Here is a 12,986-nt window from a genome sequence, read left to right as displayed (position 1 = left end):
ATGAGGGGTCAGCGCAGAGAAGATCCACAAGCCAAAATAAAGAAAATAAACCTGATCGCGTCTAGCTAAACATTCTGATCTACTTACACATTTGGAGTTCAGATAAGTAGCTCTAGACATGATCTAATGATTTATGATCATACTTGGCTTAAGCTGCTTATAGCATGGCTGTTCTGTCTCTCCAGCCCAGAGAACAACAGATAAAGAGAAAGTTTCTTTCCCCATTTTAAAAAGTTCTAGCCTTCCCATTGGCTCTTTTGGTCAGGAGCCCACTTTTTTTTTCTTTACCTGGGGAACTTTTTAACCCTTTACAGGTAAAGCAAGTAAAGAACAGCTACCAAGAGGGATTTTACAGCTAACTGGCTGGCTGACTGTCCACCAAAGGGAGCTAACAATGCAAATTACAGTACTTGCATTTCCTGATCTCTAAATACACCTATCATAGCTTGGAGGTCTCTTTATCATTATGGTTATTTATCTAACATGCTTAACAATTAATCACAGAACTCCCAAATTGCCAATTTCCTTCATATAGAAAAGCAATAGAATGGTTGTGTATATTGGAGAATTAGTTCTACTGAATTAATTAATTCTACTGAAACAATGAAACAAATAGGATTTTATTTTTAATTTTGTGGTGGAATGACTTCAGTGAAAATCATAATCACATATCAAAACAGCAACCAATGTACAGTGCAATTCATTTTCAGTGAACATGGACTGAGTGAAACTGCTTCTAATTTAGTAAAATGAAAGTCCTAACGTTTCAACGTATTACAATTTCATTTATACTGAAACTCTGTATGCAGGTCCAGATCTTTTCTATTTTACGCAAGAGCTCAAGATTTGGTGGTAGACTTATTTCACTATGACAGGTTTCTACTGTTTTATATGGTACCTCACACTAACTACTCTCATTATAAACAAAGAGCATAATCTCCATTAAATTAACCAAATACTGTATAAAAAAAATCAGCTGCTGACTACAACTCTGATGGTTCATCACAGTGCAGTACAACATGTGCAACAGGATGAATGCAGCATCTGTAAAGTATCTGTTTAACCTGCCATGTATTTCAGTAACCCGGAAATAATGCTGCATCAGAGAGATAACGTAAGGTATGCATGTCTCTCTGTGTATCTTTGTGTCATAGCAACTGCCACCAATGTAGGTAAAGAATGAACTGGAGCTGGATAAATTAGACCAGAGATTAATTTCTGGCAGCATACTGAACCTACAGAAACAGTCATTATCTCCTACACGAGTGCAAGAACACGCACAACAGGTGAGTGAAATATGGGGTTGCTGATAAGTAGAAGAATAACGAAAGAGGAGTATACTTCTAACTCATTCATTGTCAGTATTTAAACTTTTTCTCATGCCAAGTAGAGTTTTTTAGCTTGGAAAACTTATCAGAACTACTATGCAGTATATGAAAAACAAATATTACATACAACTGATTAATAAAGAAATACTGGCTATCGGTTTTCTTTTAAATCTATTCTTTTTAAATACCTGTACAAAATCAAGAACATTCAGACATTATGGAATTTTCTTGCTGACTATATATATTTTTCTGAATAGCTCAAAGATGGCATTAGCAAGTGGACATTGGATTAGAAAAGAGGTAATTGGAGACTCCCCAAGCCCTAGGTATGTTATAATGGTAAAAACTTACTATTGTCTATCAGACTCCTTCGAATACCATGTTTTCTGTTTCACTTTTATACAGTAAAAGTGTGAGTTGGATTTAGTTCATGATGCTGCACCTAATTTGGCCTATGAATAAGAAAAACTGCTGCTATTCAAACAGTGTTTTACATTGTCTATCTGCTCTTGCAGCTTAACATTAATTAAAAATCACATATCTTTCAGATGAAATATAAAACTGAGATTCTGATCACTTGTGATTACATAAGATCCCATAATACAATTTTTGCACAGTTAAGGATTTTAGCCTGGCTATTTTGGTCAAATTCCAGTTTGGGTAATTATGTTTTATTTCCAAAATGTTTACTTCGAAAATATGTGGTATTACTGGTACAGAATAGCTACCATATTACACACTTCCCTCCTCTGCAGAAGGACTGCATTTAAAAGATATATAGATATACACACAAATCATTCACCCGCCAGTCAGTATTATACAAATGGTTTGTAAAGTGCTTTGGGATCCTGCCAGATAAGGGCTATATATGCAAGGTAATTATGATAATGATTATTATTATTTCACTTCACTCATTATAACAGAGTACCTTAGCTATCCATCACTCACTGAAGAAAACTCTCAATTTCTTTTTAGCTATTAGATATCAGAGCACTTTATTTACCTCCTAACACTTAAAAAAGTTAATGGCGTTAAGCAGATGAGCTTAATATATTTAAAAATTTGCATATATTGTAGTAGTATAAATATCCATATGCACCTTACTCATTTTTTCTTTCCTCTCTGCTAATTAAAACACATAGGAAAAAGCTACGCTGTCTTTTTGTTTATGGTGCTGGACACTGTATAAACACAATAGACAATCACTGACCAAAACAGTTTATAGTCTAAGGCTCAGTTCTGCAAAAAATTGCACCTGTGCTTAGAGTTGAGTGGGTGAATAGTCTCATTAAGCTACTCAAATGCTTAAGTGTTTTATTAGATTGGGGCTATAGAGGTCTAATATCACTAATGGACTGTGCATGCAAACCCTTACTTCAGCTCAAAATTCCAATAGGACTCTATGTTGAAGATAGGGTCCGTGTGTGCAAATGTGTTTACTGGATTAGGCCTATAGTTTTCAAAGTGGCAAGTAATATTCCAGCAGAAACTGAGGAGGGAATCATTCTATCCCTGAACCACTCCCTACCAATCATTAATTTGTTTGAAAAATATTAATGGGACATATCAATTCTAGATAAAACCAGGAGATGAGTAGGAGAGTTGTAAAAAGGAGCTTCTTCAATGACAGGGGGAAAGAGTTTATGGACAGAATGTATAAAATTAATTATTTTCTTGACGCTAATGGTCCATCACCTTATTTATTGATTTAATAAAAAAAACCACACAGGCACTTGGTGATTTTTTTGTTTAATCTACTGAAATTCTGTGAATATTTTTGTTTGGTCATTAATTTTATAACCTTTGTACTTGGATACTTAATAACAGTTGAAGCTGTGCTGGGACCTTCTTTATATTTGAACAATTCATCTCTGGAAAACAACTATGTCCCTGGGCTTGGCAACTAAAAGGACACACTGGTGATAATAATCTAAAGGATTTTTTTGATTTCCTCCTCTCATCTGCAACAGTGGACAATGCTGCTTCATGTGTTTGAGATCCAATATTCCAGTCACGCTGCAGAATGTGCTTTCTTCTATTTATGACAATCATGTTCTCTGTTTACAGTGTTCTCTCCTGGATTGCTTAATACTAGAGAAACTTTGCTTGTATTATTTTCAGTTCTTCCTTGACATTAGAGAGCCCATGGAATAAAACAGTCCTAAGAGCAAGCTATATCTAGGTGTGAATAAATAAGACTGAAAAAATTACAAAGAGCTTCTAGTGTCACTATCAAAGCCCTGTGGAGATACTTCTGGAAGTGCTAGGCCAACCACTAGTATTATCTGTAATGGGGGAGAAAAGGAAGAGGTAGATTGAACACCAAAGCTTCCCCAAAGTGGAGATAGAGAGGGGGGTGGGAGACACACTGCTTCTGAGTGAGAAGGGCTTTTGTCCTTACCTATCCATCCTATTATCTTGTTGTGAGATTGAACCCCTGCCCTCACTCTGCCGATGGGGACAGCCTCAGTAGTTCGCAGCTCCCAGATTCAATTTCAGGCTCTCTCCCTTACTGTTACTTGTGTGTTGGAAAAATCTCCACCTTCAGATTCCTCCTTAAAATCACCTCTGCTGCTATGCATACAGAAAACTAGCATTGGATAATGGCTAGGCAGGTGGCAAGCAGTGATTCCTGCTACTGATTGGCTATGAATTGTGCCCTATGCTTGTCTGTACCGACATCCTAATATTTGATATCCCATCCTCTTCCTCCTCCCTTTCCTGTCATGTATGTAATTTAGGCAATAAACTCTTTGGGACACTGATTCTTGTACAGCATCTAGCACAATCAATCCCTGACCTGGCTGAGATCTCTTGTTGTTACCACAATATAAATGGCAAATAATCATAATGAACAGCCCTGATAAAAGAAAAAAATATTGCACAGTCATGTCAACAACTCAGATTATTCACCATTGTTTTGTTTCATTTTTAGGCATGGACATGCACTGACAATGGCAGGCAACATAGTATTTGTATTTGGAGGCTGTTCCGTTTATAATACCTTTGTAAGTGTAGCTGGATATCATTGCCATAATTTACTGAACTGTTAACACTGAGCAATTTGTGGTAGAACTGTATTCAATTACATCATTTAGTGCTTTTTATTTTAAATCTAGTTTTACTGTTTGTTGTTCTGAGTTCAGAAATGTTTACTTAAGAATCGTTGCAGAAGCATTCCATGTATTGTGTGCGGTGATGTATTTCAGTACTACACCCACTGCTCCCTGGTAACAATCTGTGTATTATTTCTTGTACCAGTCACTGTTCAATTAAAAGAGTTTTCCCTACTTTGGTGGCATTATTAATGTCCTGAAAATAAATATATCAACTTCAATTTCTTTCTCTGTCTCTCTCCCCTAGGATGATCAGCGAACATATTTCAATGACTTCTACATGTTGACAAGTGAGATATTTTTCATCTTTTGTGGCAGGCAAAATACTCATAGGTTTATTCCTCTTTTTGGAGTTGCACATATTTCACTGTGATAGGATGATTATTTGTGATACATATAATCTGTTATTACCATAGAAATAGTGAAGGGTTACTGCAAAAAGCAGTGAGATCAAGACTAAAATTGCTTAACAATAGTTTAAAAATTATTTCAGGTTTTCTTCCTGTTCTGCTAGGTTTGAATAGATGTACTGAAACAAAAGCTGCATAATGATAATTCTTCATGGATTTGAATGTACTTAGTATCATCAACCAACATCTCCTCACTTAGAGTGTTACTTAGAGAGCTTGTTTAGATATATTTCTTTATATTTTTGGAGCAGTGATATTAGTATAATTTGCTGCTGCCAAATTACTAGCACACAGAATGCCCAAATTCATGAGTGAAGTTTATCAACTTGAGACTTGTACTTCTTGCAGCCAGACATATTGCAAAGGAAATGAGTTTGTCTTGGAAGGACAAAGAGGAAGGGCAAGGGACCGGTAGCTCAATGTTTTCTTCTTGCAGCTGGTGGACACTCCATGGCTCATTATGGGCATCAGTTTACAGGAAGCAGCACAATCTTTTTCTCAAACACAAATAAAAAGATTGCAGGGAGAATAAGGCAAGTCTATTTTTAAAAGTGTACTAGTGGTAAATGTGCATTATGAGAGAATATTATTGAGAATTTGAAGCATAACACTCTTTTTCAAACTTACTTTTCAGTGTGTTTATCTAATTACATTTTATAGAATAATAATTATTTTAATAATCGAACATATCCTTATTTATCAACAGTTACTCTTACTGATTTGACTTGGGAAAGGATACCTCATGATGGACATATTCCTTGTGCCAGAGAAGGTCATACCCTTTGGTAAGCAAAGAATTCAGAACTTTCCCTGCCATCAGTTTGATAAATCTTTAGGTCATTCTCTCACACTTCCTCAAAATGTTGTCCAAACAACAATGTTCACTTAAGTAATGAATCCTTGTAGTATTACTCCACATGCTAATCAGCAACTTTTGAAAAATTAAATCACATAAGGAAAAATCAAATCTTTCCATTTCAAGAGAATTGCTAAGAAGCAATTCTGGTGGTAACTTAAAAATTGGAGATCATGTTCAACAATTATTAGAAAAAAAAAACTAAACGGGTTGTTATAGACAGCTGTCTTTTTCTATAGACAAAGCTCCCAGAGTTCAAAACTGGATATAGCATTAAGCAACACACAAAATCATGAAGAATTAAATAAGGATACACCATTAAAGAAATTAAAATAAATAACAAAAGCTAGTAGTGTCAATAGAAGAATTTACTCATGAGTAAATATATCGGTAACATTCTGGATTGTTCAAGTGCCTAAAAGTTGTGTACTGCAACTTTCATAGGCCAGCCTATTTAGAGGAAAGTTTGCTTAATTCTGCATTCCACAGCTGCAGGATATGGAAGATTTCCCACTCTTGATTAGCAGTTGTTGTGGCAAATTTCACCTTGATTGGACTGTAGGTTTTCTTCAGCCATAAGAGTGGTTCATCGAAAAATTACTTGATAATTCAAAAGTTTGTGGTTTTGCACAAGATTCACCTATAAGAAAGTAAAGAGGTCAACTTTAGAAATGTGTGTTTCACATTTTTATTTGATAACTATCAAATTAGATAGTAATTATGCTTCCTTCCTGCAAGAGCCTTTCCTCACTGCATGTAGCTATACACCACAATGTGGACACATCCATCTTTTCACTGTGGCATGTGGCTACACACTGCCACAAGTGTAGACACAGCCTACATAGTAAATGGTAACAATCACTTGGGTTCCAGTGTATTCCTCTGCTATTTGGTGCGAATGGGAGCAAAACTGCAGAAATCTCATGTGGTTGAGAAGGGAGCTATGGGAAAGGCAATTGCATAGTAGCATTTTCCCCTACAGGGTAACCAGCAGCAGCCACTGCATGACCATTTTAGGAAACCACTCTGTACGGCAATTCCATCTTTCAATACATAGAATGAACTAAAGAGGTTGAGTTAATGTTGCTGGGAGCAGCATTATTTCTAGTTGTATACTCCAGTCACCCAACAGGAGAACTCATTCAGTGCAAGCAGTGACCAAAACACTATGAATTCCATATTTTTTTTAATAATTAACACAGAGGCAAACATTTTCAAACCTGAATGCCTAAAGGTAGACTCCTAGATAAGAGTGGCCTGATTTTCAGAGGTGCTGAGCAACTTCAGTTCCCATTGACATCACTTGTGTTCCCAAGAAAAAATGTTTGTTCAGTGACCTGTACTTCCCTTGACTTTAGTAGAAGCTGTAGGTGCTCAGCAAGTCTCAAGATAAGGCCTTTGTTTTTAGCCTAAATTTAGGCACCAAGTTTAAAAATTTTGGACACAGTCTCTCTTGAGAAAGGTAGGTGGCTCCTAATTCAACCTGGATGTTAGATGGGATGGGATCTGAGGTACTACAGAGAATTCTTTCCTGGGTGCTGGCTGGTGAGTCTTGCCCACATGCTCAGGGTTTAACTGATCGCCATATTTGGGGTCGGGAAGGAATTTTCCTCCAGGGCAGATTGGCAGAGGCCCTGGCGGTTTTTCACCTTCCTCTGCAGCATGGGGAATGGGTCACTTGCTGGAGGATTCTCTGCAGCTTGAGATCTTCAAACCACAATTTGAGGACTTCAGTAACTCAGACATAGATTAGGTAACTCAGACATAGGTTAGGGGTTTGTTATTGAAGTGCATGGACGAGATTCTGTGGCTTGCATTGTGCAGGAGGTCAGACTAGATGATCATAATGGTCCCTTCTGACCTTAAAGTCTATGAGTCTATGAGTCTCTGTAAAATAAGTGCCAGATATCATGAACAATGTTTTTATTGATTAATTTAAATGATAGCTAGCACCCAGAGACCCACATACCATTTGGCTAAGTTATTTAAGAATGAGGACATGAGGGATCACTCAGTATTTCAATATCAAGAATCATATTGAGCATAGAAAAGAAGGGTTAAAGGGACCTTGAGAGTTCATCTAGTCTAGTCCTCTGCTTTGAGGCAAGACCAAGTATACGTTGACCATCCCTGACTAGGGTTGCCAACTTCGTAATGTTTAAAAAATGGACACTTCAGCAGGAGTGCCGGAACCTCCTCCTCCTCTCCTCTTCCCTCCGCCCCCACCCTGCCTCTTCCCCGAGGCCTTGTCCCCCATTCGCTCCTCTTCCCCCCACCCATCACTTGCTGCTCTCCCCCGCCCCCCCGGCCCGTGTCATAAGGTACTTGCCTGTGGAGCCAGGGCTGGGAGCTGCAGACACCCAATGCAGGTAGGAGGCAGCCCCAACTGAGTAGGGGATGGCACAGGTGATAACTTGGTGCATCCCTACCTCCCCCGACCTCAATAACCAGACTTTGTGTGTCCGGTCAATAGATACCAGCTATTTCCCTCACAGCTGGATTTTCACTTTGTCATTCTTGGATTCCCTGTTGTGTGATTATTTGGCTCTCTTATGTATTCCTTTATAATTTGTTTTAAGATAGTGAGAAAACTTTTTTTTTATTTTTAATTTTTTAATTTTTTTTTTTTTTGGTATCTGAGGGGATTAAAGGAACAAAACAGCCTCAAAGAAAAAGGGAGTGGCGGCCCAGTGACATTCTTCTGTCCCTCTGAGTAATCAGAAAACCCTCCATGAAGCTCATACCCACATACATATTTGGGGATGACATGGGGCAGAAAGGGAGATCAGCTACTTTGCATAGCATGTTCCCCTTAATTACTGGCAGATTCCCATGTGAAAATTCACAGGGTACTTAAATACTGGACAGACCAATATTAACTCTCTCCTGGGCCTTCTAGGCCCCTCAAAGAATAGGTAAAGCAAACAGGTGGGGTGCGCCAATGGTAACCTTGATACTGAGAGAGGATGGGTCATCACAAACACAGTCTGGCTCAGTGTCCAGGGGTGTTCAAGGCTGGCCTGGGTCTGTGGTAGCAGACTCAGAAAACAAAGGAAAAAATGCCATAAATATATTTTAAACTGTCATTTTAAGGGTCCAAACTCCAATTAGAAATGTTCTCCCTAAAGGAGCTTGCCTGTTTCTGGAGAAGGAAATCCAGGCTTCTATCAGCTGTGGGATGTTTGGAAAGATTCCACTGCAAAGACCCTAGCAGGCTCCTTCGAGGCCTTATAAGGAGATAAAAATATCAAACAGTCTTATCTGCTGTTTTCCAAGTAGTGATAGAGCAGTCTGCTGTCCAAATAGCAGTAGCTCTGATTCTTTTCCTCCCTAGGCTATTTAAATAGCTGCCTTACTGAATCCAGGTGGAGATTCTCTCTCTTCCTTGCAGGGGTGGCTCTAGGCATTTTGCCGCCCCAAGCACAGCAAGCAGGTTGCCTTCGGCGGCTTGCCTGCGGAGGGTCCGCTGGTCCCGCAGCTTCGGAGGACCGAAGCTGCGGGACCAGCGGACCCTCCGCAGGCACACCTGCAGGAGGTCCGCCGAAGCCACGGGACCAGCGGACCCTCCGCAGGCAAGCCGCCGAAGGCAACCTGCCTGCTGCCCTCGTGGTGCCGGCAGAGCGCCCCCTGCGGCTTGCCGCCCCAAGCACGCACTTGGCGTGCTGGGGCCTGGAGCCGCCCCTGCTTCCTTGGCAGGCAAAACAGGTTGTGTGAGGGGTTCCCCTTTCCCTGTAGGAAATTAACCCCTTCCCTCACTGCTGTAGTGTGCATATCTACAACCAGTCCAAGAGGAGCTCAGTGATATGCCTCCTGGATGCCACCACAAGGATTTATGGGATTGGACCCTGAGTTCCTTGCAGCTGGGTGAGATTTGCAGGCTGCACCCCACATCCCTCCCCAAAGCCACAAACCCCTCCTCCCTGAGAGAAGCACAAGGCACTAACTCCAAGTTCTAACTCATGAGACCAGAGTCTTAACTGGCATATCTCCATCATTAATGTCAGTGCCATTTTACAACAGTGGAGGATGTGGCCCATGGATTTTTTTTAGTTATTTTTCCTATCCTGTGTTTTTTCCCCAGGAGAGGAACCCCATACCAGCTGCTAACAATATTTTCTTTCTTCTGTTTGGAGCTCATCAGTACATCCTGTAGGGGAATCACATCAAGAGTGTGGTGGGAGAGATCCCTGGCCCTGTTTACTTTAAACAAATTTGCACTGGTATAACTACATCAGTGTACACTGGTGCAAGTCCCTAAAGTAAACATGCTGCACAGATATGAAATAGAATTTTCACCAGTGCAAATTCTCTGATGTAGATAGGGTCCTAATCTCAATGCCTGACACTTAAGGAAATGTGCATCAGTAGAGCAAACTACACTTTAGTACAGAAAACAATCTCATTGAAATAAAAATTTGGTATCTAAGAAATAGAAACTTGCCATATAAGACATCCCACAGCAAAACTCTATCTGATCACATTTGTTAATCATTTTGGAATCACTTGTAAGGATCTTTAACATTAGCCTGACTTATGTCATTGCCTTTAGACTAGGCTATAACGTACCTTGCCCATATAGAGACCATATTAATTCACCACAGAAAAAAAATCATTGTCAGAGAAAAATGGAAGTTTTATCCTATAAAAAATAATAATTCAGGACACTCTGCCCTTCTGAGAATTTCAAAGCTCTTTACAACATCAGTTAATTAAAACTCACAGCATCTTTATGGAGTAGGTTAGTATTATCCCCCTTTTTACAGTGCCTCACTCTTGTTAAGTGATTTGACAAATCTCTGACTGAGTCAGGAATAGGGCTTAGGAGACTTGCCTTTGAGCACCTTCTTTTGGACCACATTCCCTCCTTTATTCTTTCAGTCTGCGTGTATTTATTTATTTGTCATCACAATATACTTGCAATTTAGGAGTTTGTAGTAAATAAGTACAATTTGCCTTTTCAGAAATGTTTTATTTTGTTGGTTTGGAACTCAGTGTGATACGTACATACTACAAACAGACAGAATACCTGAGAGACAAACAATTGTATGGCAGGGAGTCCTCAGTGGTAAAAGACAAGTGGAAGTCTGGCTGTGAAGAAAATAACTGACTTCATTGTATTTTAAAATGGTCTCTACTTGAGGCTTACATTTATAATCTCTAACTTCCATAACATGGCCCCATGTGGGCCATAAAAGTGGACTCTAAGTTTGCCTGATCTTGCAAGGTAAATAAACACTGATATCCAAGATACAAAAGACTTGTGATTTGGCTTAAGTTAATTAAACCTGCTGTTCTGAAATACTGTAATTATCAAGATTCTTGGCTCAAGAAATCTAGATTTTCATAATAACATCCATTAATTCATTTTCACGTATGTGAAATTTGTTAGGGATACTGGAATGCATTGGATGTTAAATACTACCTTGTTTTCCAAGAATGATAATGAAGCATTATAACAAGGTTGTAGCCATACTTTAAGCCAATAAGTGACATGCATGTCTACCAAAAGTGCTGTTTAGTTGGAACAACCTATATAGAACAGTTGGGAGTATGCAATAGGTAGATAAAAGTGCAGCACAAAATCCTTCTTTAGCAAAACCAATTCTGTAGAAATAACCACTGACTAAAAAGAAATAATTTGCACTTTATTAGCATCTTTTATCAGAGCATTATATCTCAAAAGCACTTTCAAAACATTAACTATGAAGCACTGGTGTCAATAAGATGATATATGATATTTGTTTGCTGCCACTTTCATATTCTCCATTAATATTAATACAATGTAAAAAAATAGAAGGAAATTGTGGCTGGAATACAAACGCTCATATTAGGCAAATTTGAGAAAGAGCCACGTAGTACCATTTTAACAGTGATGATGAATTAAATTTCAAATTATTGCATCAATGTGCTTTTGCTTTCTAGGTTTTTCATTTATAGATGAATTTGCTTTAAATACATAGACATGTTTCCATTTTTGGGTAAAAGGGTACTGCCAACTAATTTCCCCAGTTAAAAAAATACTATCCAATTCGTTTTTAGATGTATCATGAGGCCAAAACAACACTGAATATTTTAGTTACTCAGTGATGGAGTGGGGAGAATTTATTAGTAGATTCTTGGAATCAGAGGACATCTTTTTCTACAATAGTTTTAAAGTCTGTGGACCTAAACAACTTGACATTGTACCTTTTAGTAAATCTAAACAAACAGCATAGGCACAATTAGTGGGGAGGTAAAAACTTTAATCGGAATCCAGATAAAATTTTATTGCAGCTGGATACAAAATACAGTTTATATATGTGCATTGCTAACAGGAATTAATCAAAAAATGTAATGGGTTTCTATATAATCACTTCTAATAATTCAGGATATGTTTTATGAACCAATTGTAAAATCATTATATTTCATTACAGTGTAGTAAGAGGGAAGATATATTTATTTGGAGGGTGTTCAACCCCGGATGCTAAAGAATGTCTTCCAGGAGTCTACAGCTTTGACCTTAGTGAGTAGAAATATAAGATTACATTTTGTGCTATTTATAGTTCACTAAGGTAATGACAAGTCTAAGGGACCATCATTCAAATTAAAGCAATATGCTGCTTTCATTATGAAAACTTGCAATGATTATTTTAATGTATTAATAATCAAGACAGCCCCACATATGACTCCTAACACCGCTACCCTCCTCCAGAAATGGCATCCTTATCTTTTGTATGGGAAAGACTGCGCTCTTGCAGATTGAGAGCTGTAATTATCTTAGAATGAGAGGTTTTAGAAGATGAAACCTAAACAAAATCTGCTTTAGAATCTGCATTTATAGTGCATCTGTTTGTTTTTTTATTGGCAGAAATATTTATTAGACTTAATCCCACAAAAAAATTGAGCTAATTCTGTGTAGATGTTGTTTAATAGTCAGTTAACTAAATAAAGATGGTTGTCAATGGATTTACTTTGTTTTTGCTATGTAGCTGTTACTCTAATTCTAGAGCTTACTTTCCCATGACCCGTAGAGAAATGAAAGGAATACAGTTCATTTAAGAGTGCCTCTTTGAAGTATTAGAGAGGCAAGGTGGGTAAGAGAGATGAGTTTACACAGAACTCTTCTTCAGGTCTTTGAGGTATGTCTTCTTACTTCAGTCCCTGAGGCAATGTGATTAGTGGTTGAGATTCCCTGCTGTAAACTTTCCAAGTGAAAGGTTAATTCTGTACCAAATGTCAGTTCATGATGCACCGCATTTCAAGTCAGACTAACTAGTTACACAAAGGAACATACTTT

General features: G+C 38.2%; 1 protein-coding gene across 5 annotated transcripts in view; it reads left to right on the top strand.

Annotated features, from left to right (window-relative positions):
• The window catches only part of LOC123372922 (rab9 effector protein with kelch motifs-like), a 78,038-nt gene that overhangs the window by 5,699 nt on the left and 59,353 nt on the right, over window positions 1-12,986 (top strand). For all 5 annotated transcript variants that reach the window (XM_045021564.1, XM_045021563.1, XM_045021561.1 and 2 more), the window contains 5 exons: window positions 1,586-1,654; window positions 4,264-4,336; window positions 4,692-4,734; window positions 5,561-5,639; window positions 12,124-12,212. In XM_045021564.1, the coding sequence (XP_044877499.1) occupies window positions 1,593-1,654; window positions 4,264-4,336; window positions 4,692-4,734; window positions 5,561-5,639; window positions 12,124-12,212 (346 nt within the window). In that variant the 5' untranslated portion in view covers window positions 1,586-1,592. The remainder of the gene's footprint in view (window positions 1-1,585; window positions 1,655-4,263; window positions 4,337-4,691; window positions 4,735-5,560; window positions 5,640-12,123; window positions 12,213-12,986) is intronic.

This window comes from Mauremys mutica, chromosome 6 (assembly GCF_020497125.1).
Source record: "Mauremys mutica isolate MM-2020 ecotype Southern chromosome 6, ASM2049712v1, whole genome shotgun sequence".
Lineage (NCBI taxonomy): Eukaryota > Metazoa > Chordata > Testudines > Geoemydidae > Mauremys > Mauremys mutica.
The sequence above is the reverse complement of the archived record's forward strand: the minus strand, read 5'-3'. Positions and strand labels throughout refer to the sequence as shown.